Source organism: Thunnus maccoyii, chromosome 11 (assembly GCF_910596095.1).
Source record: "Thunnus maccoyii chromosome 11, fThuMac1.1, whole genome shotgun sequence".
Taxonomy (NCBI): Eukaryota; Metazoa; Chordata; class Actinopteri; order Scombriformes; family Scombridae; genus Thunnus; species Thunnus maccoyii.
In genome coordinates, this window is record NC_056543.1 from 6,927,923 (window position 1) to 6,949,482 (window position 21,560).

General features: G+C 39.1%; 1 protein-coding gene across 13 annotated transcripts in view; it reads left to right on the forward strand.

Annotated features, from left to right (window-relative positions):
- The window catches only part of tns1b (tensin 1b), a 174,445-nt gene extending 158,840 nt beyond the window's left edge, over window positions 1-15,605 (forward strand). For 10 of the 13 annotated variants that reach the window (XM_042425614.1, XM_042425620.1, XM_042425622.1 and 7 more), the window contains 13 exons: window positions 2,552-2,647; window positions 3,556-3,736; window positions 3,998-5,040; window positions 5,821-5,907; window positions 7,814-7,942; window positions 8,150-8,242; window positions 9,313-9,390; window positions 10,294-10,362; window positions 10,539-10,565; window positions 11,010-11,178; window positions 12,117-12,185; window positions 12,474-12,503; window positions 12,646-15,605. In XM_042425614.1, coding sequence (XP_042281548.1) covers window positions 2,552-2,647; window positions 3,556-3,736; window positions 3,998-5,040; window positions 5,821-5,907; window positions 7,814-7,942; window positions 8,150-8,242; window positions 9,313-9,390; window positions 10,294-10,362; window positions 10,539-10,565; window positions 11,010-11,178; window positions 12,117-12,185; window positions 12,474-12,503; window positions 12,646-12,784 — 2,210 coding nt within the window. In that variant the 3' untranslated portion in view covers window positions 12,785-15,605. The remainder of the gene's footprint in view (window positions 1-2,551; window positions 2,648-3,555; window positions 3,737-3,997; window positions 5,041-5,820; window positions 5,908-7,813; window positions 7,943-8,149; window positions 8,243-9,312; window positions 9,391-10,293; window positions 10,363-10,538; window positions 10,566-11,009; window positions 11,179-12,116; window positions 12,186-12,473; window positions 12,504-12,645) is intronic. The other 3 variants (XM_042425619.1, XM_042425627.1, XM_042425628.1) reach the window with 1 other exon arrangement.
- Window positions 15,606-21,560: the final 5,955 nt, after the last annotated feature.

A 21,560-nucleotide genomic window follows, 5' to 3' on the forward strand; every position in this document is an offset into this window, starting at 1 on the left:
TACGAGTGGGAAGTTGCAGCCTTCTGGCCTTGTATTGGCTCATTAAAATGCCTGAGTGGCCACGTCTCGTGAAGACTGAATCTATCTTTTCTCTCAAGAATGTCTGTAGTCATCATTCACAAGACGCAAAATACAAAAAAAAAAAAAAAGAAGGGAAAGAAAGACAGCTAAAGGCCAAGTCAGTCTGGTGTAAAAGTGATGTCCAGAATTCAAATCTGGCCTGCTGCTTGGTCACATGTCATGTTCTTCTGTCTTTCCCATTCAGACAAGAGTTGACAAGAAAAAACTATTATTCTACAAGGCCAGAAAACAGAAAAGATATACTGTAGATAAATAGATCAACCAACATACATACAATTGAGGATAAATATACACATCCTCATCTCCCCCTTTTTTCCCACCCCCACCCCTCTCAGTCTCATATACACCCCACACTGAGTTACACAAGAGTTATGTATTAGGTAACACGTCATTTGCCAAGTCTACCAATTACCTCATCTAGTCCTCTTGCCTATCTCCCCCAGGGCATATCCATAAAAGTTAGTCATAAAAACATACGCACTGTAGTATAACGTCCCTCCTTCCCCTCAAAGTGGGAACACTGAACACACACTGACACTGAGCAGAAGCATTTTCTGAGATATAAGTATGTTGAACAAATTGTCAAGATAAAACTGTTGCAGGTTAGTTTGTTTCCTTCATTGTTTGTGTTTTTAAGGTCTTAACGGACCACAAATCTTGATTTTCTGTCTCTCACATGAGCACAAAACGTAGTAAAACAGGTGTCATCAGTTAACTGAAAAACAGTTTTGCAGTTTCTGGCAAAACTCGTTAAAGGTGCATGGTTAGTTAATTGATCAGTGCACGTGACACCGGATTTATTTCCCATTATACTGTCATTTGAGGAGTGTCTACAAATCACATTCCCCAAGTGTCCACTTAGGCTGCCCTACACACCCCATCCATGATTAACTGTGGGGCATCTAGGCTGCAAGTACAAAGAATTGATTTGGATTCTTTGGTAAGTGGGCGATGCATGTCTCTCTTCCGGAGTTCCACTGTCCCACGAAGTCAGCCATATTGATCCCCCTTCCCCTCCCCTGTCCTTGTCCCTTCTCTCTGCTCGAGTGACCCTTTAGCTGTAACTTATCACAGTCCTGCACCGCTTTGGCATGAGAGCAACACGAGAGCAGCACCAGCAACAAAATGGACATGATAAAGGATAACACACACACACCCATACCCAGTAGTTCACTTTTTATAGGTAGCAATCAATGCAAGTTTTTTGCTAATATAATAGGAATGACATATAATGCAAAATGGGGAATATGAAGTCAAAAATGAAGTCTCAACACATGCACACATCCATTCAACCATATACGTGAAGCACAAAGACATGCAGTTATTTCAAACTTCCATGTTTTCAGCTGCTGCTGCTCTCCGTGTTGCTGTTGTCATTTGTATTTGGATTTTTGTTCCTGCCTTATTTCACCACAGCCAGCACTCTGCCTGCCACCCTGACAGCCTTGATTACCCTGCCATTTATGTCTTGTCCTTTTTTTTTTATAACTGTGCTAGCAGTATGCGTTTGTTATCACAAGAGTTTTTTTTTTTCCTTCCACATAATTATTTGTGTTTATGCTGGAGAGGAAAGAAAGGAGTGGTTGGCACTGTAAAGGAAGACTACAGGTGGAACAGAGATTTATGTAGTGGAAAGCGTTACCTGGAATAAAACACATTCACAGTTACAATGATTATAGTAATATACGTCTAAATATGACTCACTAAGGCTCTTGTGGTAAAACCCTCTACTCCTCATCTTTCCCTCCGGTGTTATTGTAGCAGAGACTGTGTCAAAGTTCCTGCTTTTTTCATAGGCAGTAGTGGCAACACATCATTAAAATGAATACAGTGGCGTTAGCATTGCTAAAAATATAAAGAATGTAAAACTAATAAAAGCTATAGAGTCTATAAAACAACTGAGGGATCAAAATGTCATTTTCCTGTAACATGACAAGCTCCCAGCGAACTAAGTACCCTTTGATGAGTTCAGTTTGACCCAGCTCTGCTTTGATGACACACGCCTTATTCTGCTGATAGTAGAGTGAGGTGGTGTCACAGCCAGAAGTTCACACGCATGTTTTGCTCCTCCATCAGAGCATGAGGAATGGACACGCCTTCTGAAAATGTTGCTCCTGTGTCACTGTTTCTTGCCTTGACAGCTTTTTACCTGTTAGTATTAGCAGTCATATTGACTACAGTAGATCACTATTGGAAAAACACAGAAAAACAGACCATGTGGAAATTAAATTGATATGAAATTGAAGGTTTTATACACTGTGGCACAAGTCTCTCCTTTACTTCTTACCTTTTTTTTTTGTCAAAATGATGATAAATAACTGTCAGAATGTGTCACTGATTTTATAGAAACATTTGTATTCTGCGAGTACGGAGAATATGTTTGTGCCTAGGGAGCAAAGAACAGGTAGCAGCTGTCAAGATTGCTGTGATGTATGATGTTGTCAGCTGGTAACTGTCTATTTTTCTTCAGGTCGGTCCCCTCCTGGTCTCGCCAAGACTCCGCTGTCAGCCCTGGGTTTGAAACCCCACAATCCGGCAGAAATCCTCCTCAATCAAACCGGCTCAGGTTGGTTGTAACATTCCTTTTATTAGAATTACAACCTTTGGTAGTCTCTGTGGAAACTCAAATATGGAAATGATGATGAGGCAAGAACTAAATCCAAGTTGTTATTATTTTCAGATGCTGTTGAAGGTTTTGTTTGTAAAACAGATGTAAAACAAGCTTATACTTTGAAGTAAGAAAAGCTGAAAAACACAAAAATGCAATGACATTTTTATGCTTAAAATAACACTTGACTTGGCTTAATCTTTAAACCCTTATTCCTAGCAGCTAGTGTACCAAAACAACATGTTAAGCATCTCGACTTTTACCCTTTCCCAAAATACACACTCTCTGTGTTTGCTGTTGAAGGCTACATGGGAACGCCTAACTTCTAGTACTATGAGTTCTTTTGACGTCCCCTTTCATAAACACACACTATGAACACCAAATTAAAAAAAATATATAGCACAGAAAAAAAAAACTTTCCAACTCCCTTGCTGTACCTCTGTTCTTTTACAATCCTCTGTTTCTCTGGATTATCTCACATGATGCCTCACAGATGATGAGAGCAGTGAGGGAGAGGAAGGTAAGAGTGATGCTGTAACGCCACAGATCATCATCAACATTCATGTTTTTTAACTTCATTCGACTGTTATTTAGTCTTAGTCCACCTACATATCGTTTGTGGTGAAACCATTTCCACTTGTTGAAAAGTCACAACCACTCCCACAGCAGCATTTGTGCCACTCTTGTTTGAAAACACCTATTTTCACGGTTTTCATTCCTTTTTTTTTGTGTTGTATCACCCGTATTGACTATGATGAGACACCCCATCATGTAATACGCATTGGAAACCACTGGATTATCACACACACAACATACAGCTGTTGTAAATGTGTGGCTCATAGAAAAACCCCCTCTCTCATACGCAGCACCAAGAAGCTATGTGGAGTCTATTGCAAGGTCGGCAGCGGCAGTCGGAGAGCCGTCCTCGTCACCTCGGAGTCTTAGCCCGCCGGGAGAGACTGCAGGTCAGCAGAGAAGTCCAAGTCCCTCCTCCCATGCCCTGAACCCACCTTTGTCCAGCAGCAGTCCCATCCTGAGCTCACAGGGGTGAGTAAGAAACAGAATGTGTTTTTACTTTTCAGTCCAAAGCCACATCCGAAGAATTAACCATAAAGAAATTAGAGAATATGTTTAAAGTAGAAAGAGTTGTCTTTTGGAGCCATAGATGGCTTTTTAAATTGCTTTTTAGTCTGCAAAATCATGCATCCAATCAAACTGTTTGATCTGTGTACTCTTCAATTTCTTCAAAAGGAAAACTTTGCACAAAACCTTCAGATGGTTAACACATGTTTCTCGATTCTCTTCCAGTGATCGCCCCTTAGCAGAGAGCAGCGTTAGCACTCCGTCCCAACCCACTACTGATTCGGGCTTCCGCTCCCAGGCTACAGAAAGTGCCTACCCCACTCCTACCCCCTCATATCAAACCCTGAATACCCCCCCTTCTTCCTACCTGGATTCCAGCTCTCCAGCTTCTTCCTCACTTGGCACTACTACACCTACACTGTCCTATCTTGGTCCCAACGCCGTACTGGGGGGCTATGTGGCCTCAGATTCTAGCCTGCCCACCTCAGAACTGTCCCAGACTACGCTCAGCCATGGAGGTCCCCATGCACAGTACCGGACGAACATCCTCGGTCCCACACACAACCCCGTCCTCCAGCAGCGCCCTACTGTTTGTCAGGATGGTCCCACCATGGGCCAGCAAATACCACCAGCTAATGGCTTTGAGGTGGGTATGCCAGGTCTCAGCGGCAGTCCCATCCTCGGTCATCGTCTGTCTCAGGGAGCTCAGAGCAGCCCGGTCCTTAGCAGACAGACCGCTTTGGGACAGGGGTCTCAGCGAAGCCCAGTCCTCAGCAGACAGCCGTCCCTGGGCCAGCCCTTGCAGAGCAGCCCTGTGCTCAACCGACAACCACCTATCACACATCCCCAAGGAAGTCCAGTGTTGGGTCGCCACCCATCTGTTTCACAGATGTCCCAGAGAAGTCCCAGTTTGGACCGTCACCCCATGCACAGCGGTTACACCACCCCAGACGAGAGGCATGGGAACCTGTCCCGACAGAGCAGCTCTTCGGGCTACCAGGGACCACCAACACCTTCTTTTCCCATCTCGCCTGCAGGCTACCAGGATGGGGGGACGATGGGGATGGGCGTAGGGTTCCGGCAGGGTAGTCCAGCCCCCAGTTTTCAGCCCCAGCTTCCCGAGAAAAGGCGCATGTCAAGTGGTGATAGACCAAATGGAGCGCTGTCATATGGTTCATTGAACGGGAAGATAATGTCCCCAGCAAGTGGAGGACCCACTCCTGGCTACTTCCACACCCTCTCCGACTTCTCCAGGTTCAACATGCCTGGTAAGTACATACATTCTCTGGAGTTACATGATAACTTCTCTGTATGCTTGTTTCTCTACCTTTCTGAAACACCCCAATCCAGATGCTGAGGGGGCTCTATAGCTGTAGAGTGGCTTACAGCCCAGTGTGTTGGCAGCCACCTCTCTGCTTGTACTGTCTATTCTATGTACATAGGGCGCTATCTAATATGGTGGCAGAGACCGACAAGCCTTTTCTTGTTCAGGGATTTGCTTTATTGTAACTTTATTATGGCATTTTGGATTCTTGCTGGATTCTTATTGCCAGAATTTGATGGTCCCTCACAATTTTCCAACTCAGTTTACCAGTTTTCTCTCCATTTTCTCTCTTTCCATTGCCATTTCTAAACAAACATCCTTTTTCCAAAGGATGTTGATGCCATTTGATATGTACATTCAGAGATTTTATGCTTCGCCTTAACCAAAACCATGCTATGCTCACAATCACAATACTGGAGGGTACCAGTACAAGCAAAACAGGCAAGAATAGTTTATGAAATTAGAGTTTTCTGGTTTCCTGCAGGGTTTTGGAGTGCTGGCTTTTTCCATGTTTTACATGATTTGACCAAATGTAAATACCAATACACAACACACCTCCCTCCAATCAGCAGTAAAAGAACATAATGAGTCTATATTTGAGCTTTTGGGTGTTATCTTAAATGACGTGTTGGTAGGTAGGTTTTTCAGCAAGACACATACATTGCTTGTCATTCACACTGATGTAATTTTATGTGATGTTAAAATGAATTTTGTTTCATCGCAGATGGAAGTCCTGAGAGCCGGCTGAATGTCAAGTTTGTCCAAGACACGTCTAAATACTGGTACAAGCCAGATATTTCCAGGGAGCAAGGTAAGATCCTACAAACATGAGGATCGTTTTTTTCACTGTGTGGCATAATGTTTACACAATTCTATTAAAGGAATAGTCCACCAGAGATGTATATTTTGAAAATCAAAGTCTCAACCCAAAGTCAATCTCAAAGTTTGTAGCTTGCAACTTTATGCTTGATTACCTTGGTTGCAAGCAACAGAAATAAACAAATAACCTTGCTAGGGACAAGCAAAAGCTCTGTGTTAAGCAATATTTAGGCAAAACTAACTACTTACTTCTTAATTGAAAGTTGTGATTTGAAAAGTTTGAAACTGGGTCACTGTTGTTTTTGACTGAGTATTCCTATGAAGCATTGAACGTTTGGCTGGAATGATTAAACACTTGTGATTCAACTTTAATGCTTTTGTTGAATTTGAAGTCATGGTTTTGAATTTCCCACACTGACGCCAAGGGACCTTCATCACGTTTGATAAATGCATGTACACACATACACAATAATGAATATGCATATAGGAACCTGCACAATATACATGTACACACAAAAATATTTCTGTACTTGTGTGTTTGGTTATGTGTTTTGGTTATGAGGTCAGTGGCTATTGGCTGCCCCATCTGCATTGGCTCACAGTCCATATTGGATTATATCATGTTAAACACAAGCACATGCTCTACTGCAATGACATCACACATGCACACATGCATGAACACACACACACACATGCACTCAGTGTTTGTACTTAGTGCCATCCACTCCCAAAAGGAAAGCCACACCATATGTAACGAATTAGGAAACATCTGCATGTATTGCTCATCTCATCCATCGTCCTTCCTTAAACTGTCTCATGTGGACAGACTGAGGCATTGAACTAAATAGTGAAGTAATGGATCTGAAGCTCTTCTCTTTGAACAATGAAGTGTCTGAAGCAAAGTCGTGTTAAAAGTTGTAGATTTAATGAAATACAGAATGACAGCAATTTTTTAAACAAAGGGTCAGGACCTGTTTCACCTTAATCTCAGTCAATCTTTACTTTTTCACTTTTTGCTCCCCTTTTTCTTTAGTTCACCTTGATCTTTTAATATGCTTACTGACATCTAACTCTTGTTATCCAAATTCAGTCCGTGCAGTGAAATATGTCACATTTCACATGCCTTCTCTTCGTTTTAATTTCCCTAACATACACATCTTGTTGATATTTCACAAGTAATATACTGCTGTGCATAATTTAGTATCATGTGTCTCATCCTGTTTGTTTATATTGGATGTTACTGAGTGTATGTTTAAATTGTGACCTGCTAAAGGACTGGAGATGTAAATTAGCTCCAAGCTAACTCTAATACAATACATCAAATAGTAATATTGGACATGATCCCTTACAAATACCTAAATAACAAGACATGAGCTAATTGCGAGCATCAGCCAACATGCTCACAATGACAATGCTAACATGATGTTTTGTTTAGCGAGTGTAATGTTTGCCACGTTTGCCATCTTAGTTTAGAGTGTTATCATGCCAACATTTGTTAATCAGTTTATAACACAAATTACAGTTGAGGCTGATGGGAAAGGCATTAGCTTTGCAGGTATTTGGTCACAAACGAAGTAATGGACTCATTTAAATGGCCTGATGATGGCACTAGATGAAAAGTCTGTGGCGTTTTCACAATTCATCCTGAGGGGGACATGAATGCATGCATTACATTTCAATGGCAATAGTACATACAATAGTTGTAGAGATATTTCAGTCCGGACCAAAGTGGTGTCACTTTGGTTTGGTGTCTGACATCGCTAGAGCCTCGCTGATAGCAAGGCTAAAAATGGAAACGAGCAGACCATCTACATTATCCATCAGTCGCGTAGTTTATCAGTTCCCAGAATACTAATGTTGTGATAACAGGAAATAACTGAATGTCCACTGTGTTACAGCGATCGGCCTGCTGAGAGACAGGGAGCCTGGAGCCTTCGTTATTCGGGACAGTCATTCATTCAGGGGGGCTTACGGCTTGGCTATGAAGGTAGCCTCTCCCCCGCCATCGGTGCATCAGAGCAAGAAAGGTAAGGGACAGGATGGCGGGTGATATGATTATTTCAAAGCAGTTAGAAATGCAACAGGTATTTATTCCGGCTGCTCAGTTGTTTTGTGTATTTGTCAAGGTGGAGACTGATTTACTGCTAATACCAAAGATATGAGGTGATGTCTACGTGCTAATCAGCTGAGTATGACCTAGAATTACTCACCCCTCTCCCTCTCTTGTGTTGCAGGTGACATCACCAACGAGCTGGTGAGGCACTTCCTGATTGAGAGCAGCCCTAAAGGAGTGAAACTGAAGGGTTGTCCCAACGAGCCTTACTTTGGTTAGTGAAGACACCTGCTGCCCTCTCTCCTCCCTGAAACACATTCTCACACGCGAACTGACAGTTTAGTAAAACCATTAAGAGTTTGGAGGAAAAGTCAAACATGAGTGTGTTTCGTAGACCTTTATTTACAAACCAGAACGCTGCTCCTCTCCTGCCTTTGTTTCTTCCAATTCCTGTAACATTTAATCCGACTGTAATTATAGTATTGACTGAAATGATCTAACTCATGTTCTCCCTACTAATTACAAAGCTGTATGACGTGTGTGTGTGTGTGTGTTTGTGTGCATGTACTGAGAGAGACGGAGCTCTTCTGCCAAATACAAAATGGGGCAAGCTGACTTTTGTAAACTTTTTGTCTTGCTTCTTCTTTCTTCTTCTTCCATATTCAACTCATCTCTCTTTTTACTGTGTGTAGTTGCTGCTTGCATTATAAGAAGGATGATGAATTTTCTCTATATAACTAATAGTTTTTTTTTATCATCCACGAAACACATTTAACCAAATCCATTAATCTCAGAGGATGAATAACAGGTGATGGGCGTCATAATTAAACAATTAATGATATGACTTTGTATAGATGTTTGTATAGGATTTTAAAGAGTAAAATAAAGTAGAACATATAAATAATAGTATATGTTATAGTAATTTTTACAATGGTGGTAAATAATTTTCAAAAATGCATGTAGAATATTGTATTTACTTGTTCTGTGGGTTTACTCAGTTGTGTAACATCACAACAAATACAACCAATAACTGATAAAAATGTCTACTAGTAGGTTATTTTTCCTCTGCATTATGGATGTATTTTGAAAACCTGGAATTATTTTATTTTGAAAGTGTTTGGTGTTGATTCAACCAGACATTTGCTAAATTATAGCCACAACACACCACTTGAACATTATTTCATGTGAAATATTTCTGACACTGGTGAAAAAAGGTAAAAACTACAACTGAGGACACTGAGGAGCTCACTCTCTACAAAATGTGGATTCCAAAGAATGAAATTCAAGAAATGTTCAAGATGAATAAATGTCTGTTTGTGATTGTTTCTTGTGTTTGTTTGGCAGGCTGTCTTTCTGCGTTGGTCTACCAACATGCCATCACACCACTGGCCCTGCCCTGCAAACTACTCATCCCTACCACAGGTCTGTGCAGCGTGTGTCCTCACTAAAGATTTTTTTGCATTTTAACTGTTTCCTTGTTGTTTCTGAGAAAGTTTTTGATCACATTATGTCAACAGAATTTTCTACAGATGAAAGCTTTATTTAAACTGAAAGACTTTAACACAAGTTCAGCATTTGCTTATTGTGATCAATGTCAACATGTCAGACCGTGAGAACTTGTGTGAGTGGTGTCAGGTGTATCTGCAGTGTGTTTGTGTGCACGTACGTGTCTGACCAACATTAATACGTTCAGTCCTCAATCAGTGATTTCTCCAGCAGCACTCAGTTGCCTTAACATTCGTAAGGAGTGCATCAGTTTTAGAGCTGAAATGATTAATCAACAGAAAATGTATCTGCAACTATTTTGACCAACAAGTAATGGTTGAAATAACTTTTTAAAGTAAAACATTCTCTAGTTACAGCTTCTCCATTGTTATAATTTGCCGCTTTCTTCATTTTATCTTCATTTGTCTGACAAAACAAGTGATTTTGAAGACGTCAAACTGGGTTTTAGGAGATTCTGATTGTGAAAAAAACACAGCAGATTGATCGAGAGAATAATTGGCAGATTAATCGATAATGAAAATAATCCTTAGTTGCAGTCTTAAACATTTTATGTTCAGAATATTATCTAGTTGCCTCCACATTTTAACTTCATTTTGCTCCAGGCATTTTCATCTGTTTTAGTGCTAGTTATGATTTATAACATTACCATTGTTTTCTTTATTGCAGGTAAATATAATAATAAGATATCAGTAGAGAGATTGGAACCTCTGCAACCCTTAACCCTTAAATTTTGAATATACACCAGTGCAACTAAATGAAAACTGAAATTAAAGCATTATACCGACACTAATAACGTGCCCTCTCTCTTGTTTCATGTAGATCTCATTGAGGAGGTGCCAGAGGTGGCGACAACAAATCCACTGGCTGAGCGACTGAAACAAGGAGCAGGTAAAAACATAGACTCACTCACACTTTTAAAAGCAGCCCTCTAAACTTATACCAGTCTCACATTTAGAGATTCAAATACAGCCGATACAGCTTTGAGATTCTAGGACATAAGTACTATTGATGTCCTGAATCATCCAATTCACTTGACTGACAACATGACGTCCTTGTTATCCCAGTGCAGAGGGCCCCTGCTGATTCCCATGGTAAACCCTGTGAACTTTTATTCGGAAACCTACATCTGGAATGTGCATCCTATGCGTTTTTCTTGTCTGTCTGTATGTGTTGGTACTTGCACAAATGAAGATAAAAACAAACGGACCTATGGAAATGAATTCCTTTAGAGATGTCTTTAGATTTTGTCTCTTAACATCAGTGTCCCGCTTCTCGTCAATAACAACAGGCAAGAATGTTGTATGTGGAATGATTTGGATGGATTTAAACCCCGGCTTTGTTCCAGAAAGCATGCTCTCTAATGAGAAGACATTGAAATTTATGCATGAACAGGCAGTAATGTTTACTTTAACAGTCATTAATAACATGCTACAGGATTCATTTTGGAAACAATATGTACACTTTTTTGTGCTCACAGAAGGAGTGAAATTTATGTTTCTTTAGTTATCTGACCGGGACGTCTGCTCTCTTCCCAGCATGCAACGTGCTCTACATCAACTCAGTGGAGATGGAGTCCCTGACGGGCCCTCAGGCTATCGCCAAGGCCATATCTGAGACACTGGCTGCCGCTTCTTCACTTACTGCCACCGTTGTGCACTTCAAGGTGTCTTCGCAAGGCATCACACTGACTGACAACCAGAGGAAGTAAGTACGGATGCCGCCTGCTCAGTGCTTAACGACGTCTGGAGATTGTTTTATTGATGTCTCACAAGACAAACATTGCACGACATCTGGAGATGTTGATGCAGACGTGTTTGTAGAGAGCTTTGAACATGTCTTGAGAAATATATTTGGTTTTGAGGAGCAAGTATCAACATGTGTCACCGCACACAGTCAAAAGCAATAAATAACTGCTAACACAGGATTAAGGGATTAGGGTCTTTTTATTTACTCAAGTATTTCAATCAAGAGCCCAGTTTTGTTTGGGTATTGTGCAAAAGTTTTAGGCACTAAAAGTAAAGTGGAAATGCTTTAAAAAAGTAATGCCATAACAAGTTTTTCTTCATCAATTAACTCTGTACAAAGTGCAATAAACAGAAGAAAACGAAATCAAATCAATATTTAGTTGCCTTTAAAACAGCAGCAGATCTCCTCGGTACACAGCTTTTCAAGGTTGTCCCTGCATCTTGGAGAAGTTGCCACACTTCTTCTGTGGATTTTGGCGTCTCAGCTGCTTTCTGTCTCTTCATGTTAATCCCAGACTGACTCCATGATGTTGAGATCAGAGCTCTGTGGGGGCCAAACCATCTGTTGCAGGACTCCTTGTAGCTGAAGATAGATCTTTATGACTCTGGCTGTATGTTTGGGGTCGTTGTCATGCTGCAGAATAAATTTTGGACTGATCTCTTATGGTTTTGCATTATGGCTAAGAAACTAAACATCTAAAGTGCCTAAAACTTTTGCACAGTACTGTATATATAAAAATATCATATATATATTTAACCCATACTTCAAAACCTGCATCACAAGTAGCTCCACACAGTATCATCTGCCTCTACATACATAGATGAATGTCGAAATGTCTTTTTATTGATGTATTTTGATGTTTCTATAATCGTATCTTTGGTTTGCGTCTTTTACAGGCTTTTCTTCCGACGCCACTACCCTTGCAACACCGTCACGTTCTGCGATATTGACCCTCAGGACAGAAAGTGAGTACAGAGACGTTATAATGATTACTTAAAATAGCACCAGTTGTTTGTTTTAACCTAATCAGGTGCAATATAATTGATGTTTAACAGTCAAAGGAAGGTCCAAACATCTGTTATACATACTATTATCAATCTTGTTGCTTATTATGCATATATATAGGTTAAGAAATTATAGTAAATGACTGTCTTCACTCAAACCTGAAAATATTGAAGCAAGTCCACAGTTTGCTTGTATTTTTCAGTGTTAAATGTTAAAATTGACATAAAAATTTCATTAAATCTTTACAGATGGAGCAAACCTGAGGGAGGCACAGCTAAGTAAGTAAAACTTCTATGGATGAAATTTCTTCATTTGATTTTGTCAAATGTGAAAGTCTTTTAATAGAATTTGTTGACAATAATAAGAATGTAGAGTAACTCCAACTTTATCTTATAACCATCTCTACCTTTATCTTTCCAGGTTGTTTGGGTTTGTGGCACGTAAGCAGGGAAGCACAACCGACAACATCAGCCACCTCTTCGCTGAGCTGGACGCTGACCAGCCCGCCAGCGCCATCGTCAACTTCGTCTTGAAGATGATTGGCTCGCAGAAACGATGAGAGCTGTCAGCAAACCCTGGCGCTTTTTTAAATGCCTTTGGTTATTTTCTTTCCTTTTAAACCACAGACACTTCCTTTCTGCTTTGGACAATTTAGCATTTTGGTTTTACACCTCACCTTATTTTTTCCTGCTCTTTTACATTTAAGCAAGCATGTGTGTGTGTGTTTGTGTGTGTATGTAAGCAAATGAAAGAGAACAAGACAGAGAGAAAGTGTGTTGTGTGTGTGTGTGTGTGTGTGTGTGTGTGTGTGTGTGTGTGTGTGTGGCTTGCATGCATGTGCTTTTCTTCTTGGACGGACAGAATGGACCAGAGGAAGTGCAGGATGGGGCGTGGCTCTGTGTGACAATAGGACGGGAGGCGGTTTCGATCTCCACGGAGGGGTAACACATGAACAGCAAAAAGGGGGGAATGACATTGTGTGTGCAAATGTTATTTTTAAGCAATTGTTTATTTTTTATTTTTTTAAAAGAAGAAGTCAAGTTGTGTGATGTAAAGGTGGATTGTAAATCTATCAGGCTTTTGACTGGTCAACCAAAGATTTTAAAAAAGTAGTCAGGGCGTGAATAGTGTGCCACTGTCAGAGGGTCGGAAGTATTCTTTTGTAAAACAAATATGGCTGCTTAATCAAAAAATACCGAACTGTTTCTTTTCTGTATGTACTGATACTGTAGGTCAATTTTTGCACCGTAGCCATCTTGCAAACAATGTTTTTGGACATTTTTTGCAGCCGGCGAGGTCTGTGTAAATACTCTAGATTGCTTTATGAGTAGGACTGTTCTAGATGACATTTGGTGCCTGACTTTCTTTTGTAATGCAGAGCTTTTTAAGAAAAAGAAGAACATAAAATTCATCCAGGCCGTCTTAAATATGCAAATAGCCGAACTTGGAAATAAGGATGTTCTGCAAAATTCCACAGGTCCTTCCCTGTTTGATGTAGTAGTGTCGATAAAGATGCGACGGATGTTAAAGTGCAGCTACAGTCCGACAATATCAGCTAAACCAGATTTGCTGTCTCCGTGTGAACACAGAAAAGCATTACCGAGAAGGTAATCGAGTCATTACATCCACACTAAGGTCTGTCAGACAAGCAAAGGAGAGGATTAGCTTCCTATCTGCCACCATTCTCTGTTCACAGCACATAGCCGCACTATTTCCCTCATTACTGAAGGGCCGGACGTTGTTTTGTGAGGACGATCTTTATAGAAAAGTCTTGGTCCGATTCTACCGCTCTTCAGTTTTTCTGCATCGAAAGTTTCTGTCAATAGAAAGCAGCTCTTTGCGTCAGCCGGCCAAAACTGTTATAACACTCACACCCTACCCAAAAGTAAGCTATACATATAAATATACATATATAGATATATATAAAACTTCCAAACAGTGACTTAAGATATTTATTTTTTTGCTTTGTTGCTCTATGTTATCTTGTATACATGTATTATAAAGTATACATCATGATTACTGAAAAACGAGAAGAAAAGAATGCTTTTTATTTTGGCTAAAGTCAAGTGCGTTGACATATATAAGGTGTAAAGTGTGTGCATTTAAAAGTGTATCACTGTTGTTTTTTGAATGTTTTTTTTTTTCACAGCATTACTTCCTTTTTGTTAACATTCTTGTTTTCAGCATCAAAGAAGCTTCTCGGGGAGGCTATTTGTGTTTTGTTTTTTTTTTTTTTTTAAGAGAGGGGAAATATTTTGTATGAAAGATTGTTGTTATAAAAGTCCAAATTGGAGTTATTCTAAAGTGACGCCAACACAATTGTTTTATTAACTTAAACCTGCCTAGAAAATACATTGTCCAAGTTTAGCACTTAAAATGTCAAAGTATTATCAGTGTGTTTGTACAAATGAAAAGCTGACAGACCCCATTTCATGTCATTATTGCGTGTGTGCAGTGGCAGCAGGGGGGGTCTGAAACTTGTCAAGAGCAAAACCAGTTCAGTCAGTAGCTGCTGCCCTCATGTGGTGTAGAAAGATCATTACAACAGGAGCCACTTTTTATTCTAATACAGTGTTTTAGCTGTGATCATGGCACGTCAAAGGGTAAATGTTTGAGTTAAAATAATTTGATCACAGAGAAAATTAACTTAAAGAACTTTAATTTTAATGTTAAGTCTTGCTTTTGCATTTTTTTAAAAAAAAAGTCCCATTCAAGGATCGAGTAATACAGATTACAACTGGTTCCTTTTTTTTTTCCTGATACCTTACAGTAGGATCAGTTGGCAGAATGATGTAAACTGATTAAATAAGGGTTAGTTTGAGGGCCTACATTGACTCAAATGTACTTCTTCAAAAATTAAAAAAAAAAAAAGAAAAAATACAGCACTTACAGGGCTTTTTATATCTGACTAGAGTGTTCCATTATTTATTAACAGAAGCCTGCATGCTCAAGTCGTTACCTTAACGCTGCTGACTGTAATCTTTACACAGTATCTGCAAATCTTACTCAGTCCACTCTTTTCAAGAACGACGCCCATAGGTAGTAATCCAGTTTTGTTTTTCCTATGATGACTGTCACGTTTCAGTGTCTTGACTTGGCTTATGAGACATAAGAATCTATATTTTTTTTGCCTACACGATGCTTGTCGAGAAAAAGGGGACTTCATCACCTTCAAACCTAATGTTAGCCATTTGTTTGCCGAAAGATGGAAACCCCGGTGGCGTCTGCCCACTTTGACAGATCAGTCTGGACTGTAGAATGTGTGTGAATGAGCTACTATGCCTGTATAGAGCTTTGTCATTTTTGGTTTGCTACATTGTATGGCTTTTACTATTTCTGATGGAAAAAAAAAACACATTAAAAAGCAGTACAAATCAAAATGTTTGAGGAAAAGTTTGTTCTTTTTTTTTTTTTTAAACATGCAGTTTGTTGTTACACTGACTATTAACAAAATAAGGGTTTAGGTTAGTTTGTCATGAAGATATTTGCTTTCATTAATAAAATCCTCATTTCTGGAAGAGTTTTACAAAAAAATAAAAAGCATTTTTGATGGTCCATTTAACATAACAACCACTTAAAGAGAATCGGACTACTGCAATAAAACCTTTTTTTATGTTCCTGGCTAACTTATGGCACAGAGGCAGGGCAAATTAATGACACCATGAAACAGCTTTTACTTTTACATTAAGATCTGTGTAATAAATAGGACATTAAGACATAAACTACATAATATCTTCCTAACTGCGATGTTTGGAAGATAAAAGCCTGTCATGTGGGAGTCATTACTGCTTTTTTAGAGTCTGATCAGTGGCATAAACATGTTATTTATGTGTGCAATGCATCTTAGGTTTATCAGATGTTATGTCTTATTTATTTACTGGGACCATGTACAGTTAAACATAAATGCTACCATTGATGGACTGAACCAGAGCTAGCTTATAGCTCATTTTCATCTGCCGTCCCTTCAGCAGGTTAAAAGCAAAATAACAAACAGTACAAAGTACACAGGACACATAATACAAAATACAAAGCTACACACAATAGCACATCACATACACCCACAATGTGAACTAGAAACGACTGATGTGTGCTTGTCAAATTAAAAGCAAGATTATTTGAGATTTTATTATTATTATATGAGATAAAATGTAGAGTCAGTGCTTACAGAGCTGAGTACGGATCTTATTTTACCACTTAACGTAAACCATATTTTTTTTCCCAGGATGGCAAAGTCATGACCTGCCCTACTCTGCCTCTGATTGGTTTACCCTGATATTCTTACCCTAACCCTAACCAATCGCACTCCTCATGTCTAAACCTAACCAGACACAGTTCAGAAAGTTAGTCAAAGAGCATCTTTGACCTAACCAACCCAACCAATGAAGGCAATGAGTACTAGCCAATCAGAGGTGGAGTAGGGCAGGTCATGACTTCACCATCCTGGGGAAAAAAACCCCAATTGGCTTACTGTACTGGGTATTGTTACTACATGTGTAAGGATGTGTCTCTTATCGAAAATGTTAAGAGAGGCAGATAATCAGTTACTGGTGACTTCAGCACTCACTCACAGCAGTTTTCTCTTAAAGTTTCACTTCACTCGTGACTCTACCTGAAGCCAAACTATGGTGAGTCACAGGTATTTTGCTTCGGGAGGATGAGACGTGACTCCGTTGCAGCAATAATTTGTGATTTACAGTACGAGAGCGACAAATGGCTTTTCTATTAAAAAACAGAGTCCAATGTCTAATGTAGCTTCAACTGCCGGGATCACTGGTAGTGCAATCTCATGACATCACTGCATTGCTCTATAAAAGTGAGAAATTGTTATAATAAAATTTTATGTACAGCAATTTTCTGTACCCTTACCAGCTTAATAAAATAAGGAAAAAATGTAGACACTTCGAATGTGCAGCCAGTTAACAGGAATGTGACGATATAAAATGTCTTTGGACAATGTCATTCATGTTTTTTCACTGATGTCATGAGGTTGCATTTTCTCCAGTCTTGAGACCCTTAAAACAAAACGATATAAAAAGCATGGTAATGTTTAGGAATGGAGAAAACCCTCTAATATTTCACTGGACTGAAGAAAGTTAAAGTTAAAGGATGTTAAGGTTGTAATATTCAACCGGCATGGTCTTGACCAAATTTAGTCTAAGACAATATCTCAGCAATATTCAAAACTTTGTTTCGCATTAGTCACATTAGATACAATATTAGTCTCAGTAGACATGCACTATGAAAGCCTGGGTTTACATGACACCTGCACTACAATAATTTGTTTCTATCTTTGCAAATTTCAGCTCCATTTTAAGCATGACTCCCACTGAAAATGTAATGAATAACAGTATACTTTGACCAAATCTAATAAGCAGCATTTACAACTCTGGCCAGTACTCCGGTGATGCTTAGTAGGCAGTAGTTTTACTGGAGGCAACAACAAACATGGGTGTTGAGTTCATTCTCATATACTATTGTTTTGTGCATAAACATTCCTTACAAGCCAAGTTCAAATCCATAAATAATGTGGCATATATTATCAAAGTTGTACCAACAAGGCCAAAGCAAGAAACCATCAGAATTTTAAGACATTACTACAGAATTAGTGAAAGAGTTTGACAGACTGAAGTTTGGGATTTTGTATTACACAATAATAATCATAATCATAATAAAGTTGTATAGTTGTACAGCACTCAACACAAACAAAGGTACAAGAACAAAAGTCAAGCCAGAATCAATCAAAAACAATCAAAAATGAATAAAATTAATATAAGAAATAATAAAATATCAAGAAAATATTTGGGTGGCAAATTGATAAAAAGGAGTTTTAGGAAATAATTTAAAAGAAGATAACTCTGATAACACTATAAAGTAGAGCCTGCTGAAGAGCTTTAAAGAAAAAAATACATAAAAAATGAAATATTAAACTCAATCCTTCAACAAATGGGTAGTGATGCTAAGAATGTAATGACATGATCTCTTTTCCTGGTAGAGGAACTGGACATTTCATAGCCATGCTGAAAGGATTTAGAGTTTAAGACTTTAAGAGTTTCCCTTTTTGAATTACAGACAGCAGCTGTCAACTGAGTTTACAGAGTGATTGTAACACACTCAGATGCGGCGTCCTCTCGTCAGCAACGATGCTGTGATCTACAAACCGAACTAATCAAAACTCTACAGTTAGACTCAATGATGAATAGGCAGAGCGATGGCAGAAACACATTCCTAATTAAGCTTGTTCACATCAAGCAAATAAGAAGCAGGCTTGTGCTTGTGGAGCTTCAAACAGAATCTGTGAACTATAAGACTTGAAATGAACATCAGTGCCATCAGTGGTAGAGTTTTGGAAATCAGAGCATCTACCAAACATCTTCAGACTTGTACAAAGCTTCTTTTTGCATGTTTCTGTCTTCAATCGTTCTCTGCACACTGAGGAAACAAATGCTGCAGCTAAAACTGATCTGATTATAAGTGCAGAAAAAGGAAAATGTCACAAGTTGTGCAAAGTAGAGTCACCACATTTCTGACAACCTCTCCCGTCTAATATGTGTTTTGAACTGTATGAACTCGGCTCATGTATCTGTTAGTTCTGTGAATTTTTGCCCTCATCAGCATTGGCTGCTTGTATGTGTTGTTATTCATTGGCCCGTCACTGCACCTTGATCCTGTAAGTGATCGACACTTGAAAACAATGGAGTTGCAAACCGAGACATATTCAGTAATGATTAATTGTATTACTTATAATAAATTAGTGGCTTCAGTGGTAAAAAAATAATCAATTCTAGTTATTGCACACCCTAGAAAATCTATTTTAGAACATAAAATGGCTTCATGGAAGAAAGAAACACAATTAATGTTTATAAAAATGGTCTAATACCAACATTCAATTGTTTTTTGTGGCTTTACTTTGGTTATTCAAATAGTGTTCTACTAAACAGCCTGTTGCAGTAAAACTTTCTGTATGAACCCAGTTTATTGTAGATGTCTGCATGTCTCTGTAATAATATATTTGGCCACTTGATGTCAGTGTTTCCCTTTCAGACCAAGACAACACAGAGCGGCAGTCTGCCATGAATCCACTGACATTTATCCAACTTACAGTAGTTTACATTTTGCACTGTACTTCAGATCTTTACTGTTTCTATCATGTCTATGATATTATTTAAATTGTATATTGTGTTTCTTTAGTAATTAACTCTTCTAAATCTTTTTAGGGTGTTATGAAGCTTTCATTGAGAGATGCACTGATGTTGTATATATCAAATGTGGAGAAGTAATCATTATATTTTGTACTTGAGATTTTAAAGAGACCAACTATTTCAAAAGGCCGCAAACATCTGTATCGTCACCCCACATCTATGTTTGAATTTGTCTTTCACCACGTCTGCCTCAAATGGTCAAATAGTGCGACTTCTCGTTCTTCAGCGTTCGCTAAATGTACTTTTACAAGCAAAGAAAGTACAACCTTTAGTTTATGGGAAAATGTAACAGCACCACTGGAAGTCCTGCGTAATGCTTCCTGAGAGGAGGATTACAATCTTTTCTTCTCCCTTACGCCATGGAATAGAGTTGTGACTCTGGAAAATGGTAATTTGTTCTCCACAGGGGGTCCAGATGACAAGATGGGGGGAATTAGATGGTCTATTTTGGAGCAGAGAGGGTGGATGACAGGGGGATAATCCGTTTAATCTGTGTTTGCTTCTGTGAACTGTTTTGCCTGCTAGTTTCTCTTCTACTTTGTGGCTCTGATTTTGGCCTTGTGGACGAGCAACTACTGTACGCTTGTGGACTAATTAGCTCCGAACCCATCTTGCCAAACCTATCTTGTCTAATCCTGCTTTTGATCATCTGATTTTGGGCCTATTACTGCCTGGCTTTTGCTGCTAGCTTAGCCACTTTTTTTTTTTTTTTTTTTTGGTAGACAGGAGGCCAACCTCAGACATCACTTATCCCAATTATGAGCATGAGCTTTTCATAACCTTAACCAAGTAATTTCAAGTTTTCAAATGCCTCATTTGAGTCATTTTGGAAGGCAACGACATGACCAATTTTGTCGTAAAGTATTTGGGCTTTTTTGGCACAGATTCTACTTTATGGATTCTGGACAGGTACAGAGGCTTACTGTAAAAGCTATAAGTCAACAATTGTAAGAGAGAGCGTCATCTGAGTTAGATATTCCCAACAGATGAAATGGTTGCCTAAGGTAGTTAGAGACAAAGAGAACTGATCACAACTGAATGTGAGATACACAAAATTTTATTTTAGATCCTCACCCTCTCATAAACGCCAAATGATACTCATTATATAAAACACACTTGTTTTCACAGGAATTTTCCTGATGTTTTTACTCGGTCTTTTTCTTCTTTTTCATCCCTGTTTGTCTTTTATTTCTGCAGAGTATAATATTTGTTTTGCAAGGTGCGATAGGAATTAAGTTTACTGACTTTGGAGGGAAAATCTTAAAATCAATATTAGTCTGGTCTAATATTGGTTGGCAAAATGTTTGGTTGGCAAAGTGTGGTAACTGGATTGGAGCAACAGGTGTCTCGTTTCCTGCTAAAGCCTGTTGCTCATTGTCACACAAGGAAACTTGTCACCATTTGGAGCGAGAGCGAGTGTCAAGCCTCCTGCTTGCATATGAATATACAGAAAAGTCAGTTTACACTTCACCAGATAGAGTGCAAAACCTCAAAGCAGAAAGCAAAATGTATATACTGCATTGTATTCCTTCTACTCAGATATAATGCACTGTATTAAAAATAAATTGACTGAAAATGTGTGTGTGTGCACGTGTGTGTGTGTGCAGTATTTACAAATACAACTTTGTGTACTGAATGTCTGTGGCCATTATTTAAGTCTGTGGCCATTATGTAAGCAAATCTGTGATACGGTTACAATACGTATCCTCTGTGTGTGTATGTGTGTGAACCAGTGTGTGTTCATGTGCACACACAAATTGTATATATATGTGTGTGTGTGTGTGTTTTCTGGCGTCATGAGTGCCTGTCCATCCTGTGACCGGTACGTGTGACTCATTCCTATTCCAAATGTTTCCATCTTGGCGCCTCAAAGGCAAAACCATCAGAGTGCTGTCACCATCTGGACAGTAAGGGCCCTCCTGGGCTGCCTGCCTCATGTCCCTGACTCAAAGACTTAAACTAATAATACAACCTTCAGGATGTTATTGCAAAAGCATCAATACGTGACTGGCCTGGATTTTTCTGCTTTCGGCATTTGATGTTTCTGTCTCCTTGCCATAAATAACGAAGGTGAAATTGCTCACACAGACATCATACAGTAGTAATAATGTAGTCACACTGTCTAATAGGCATGAA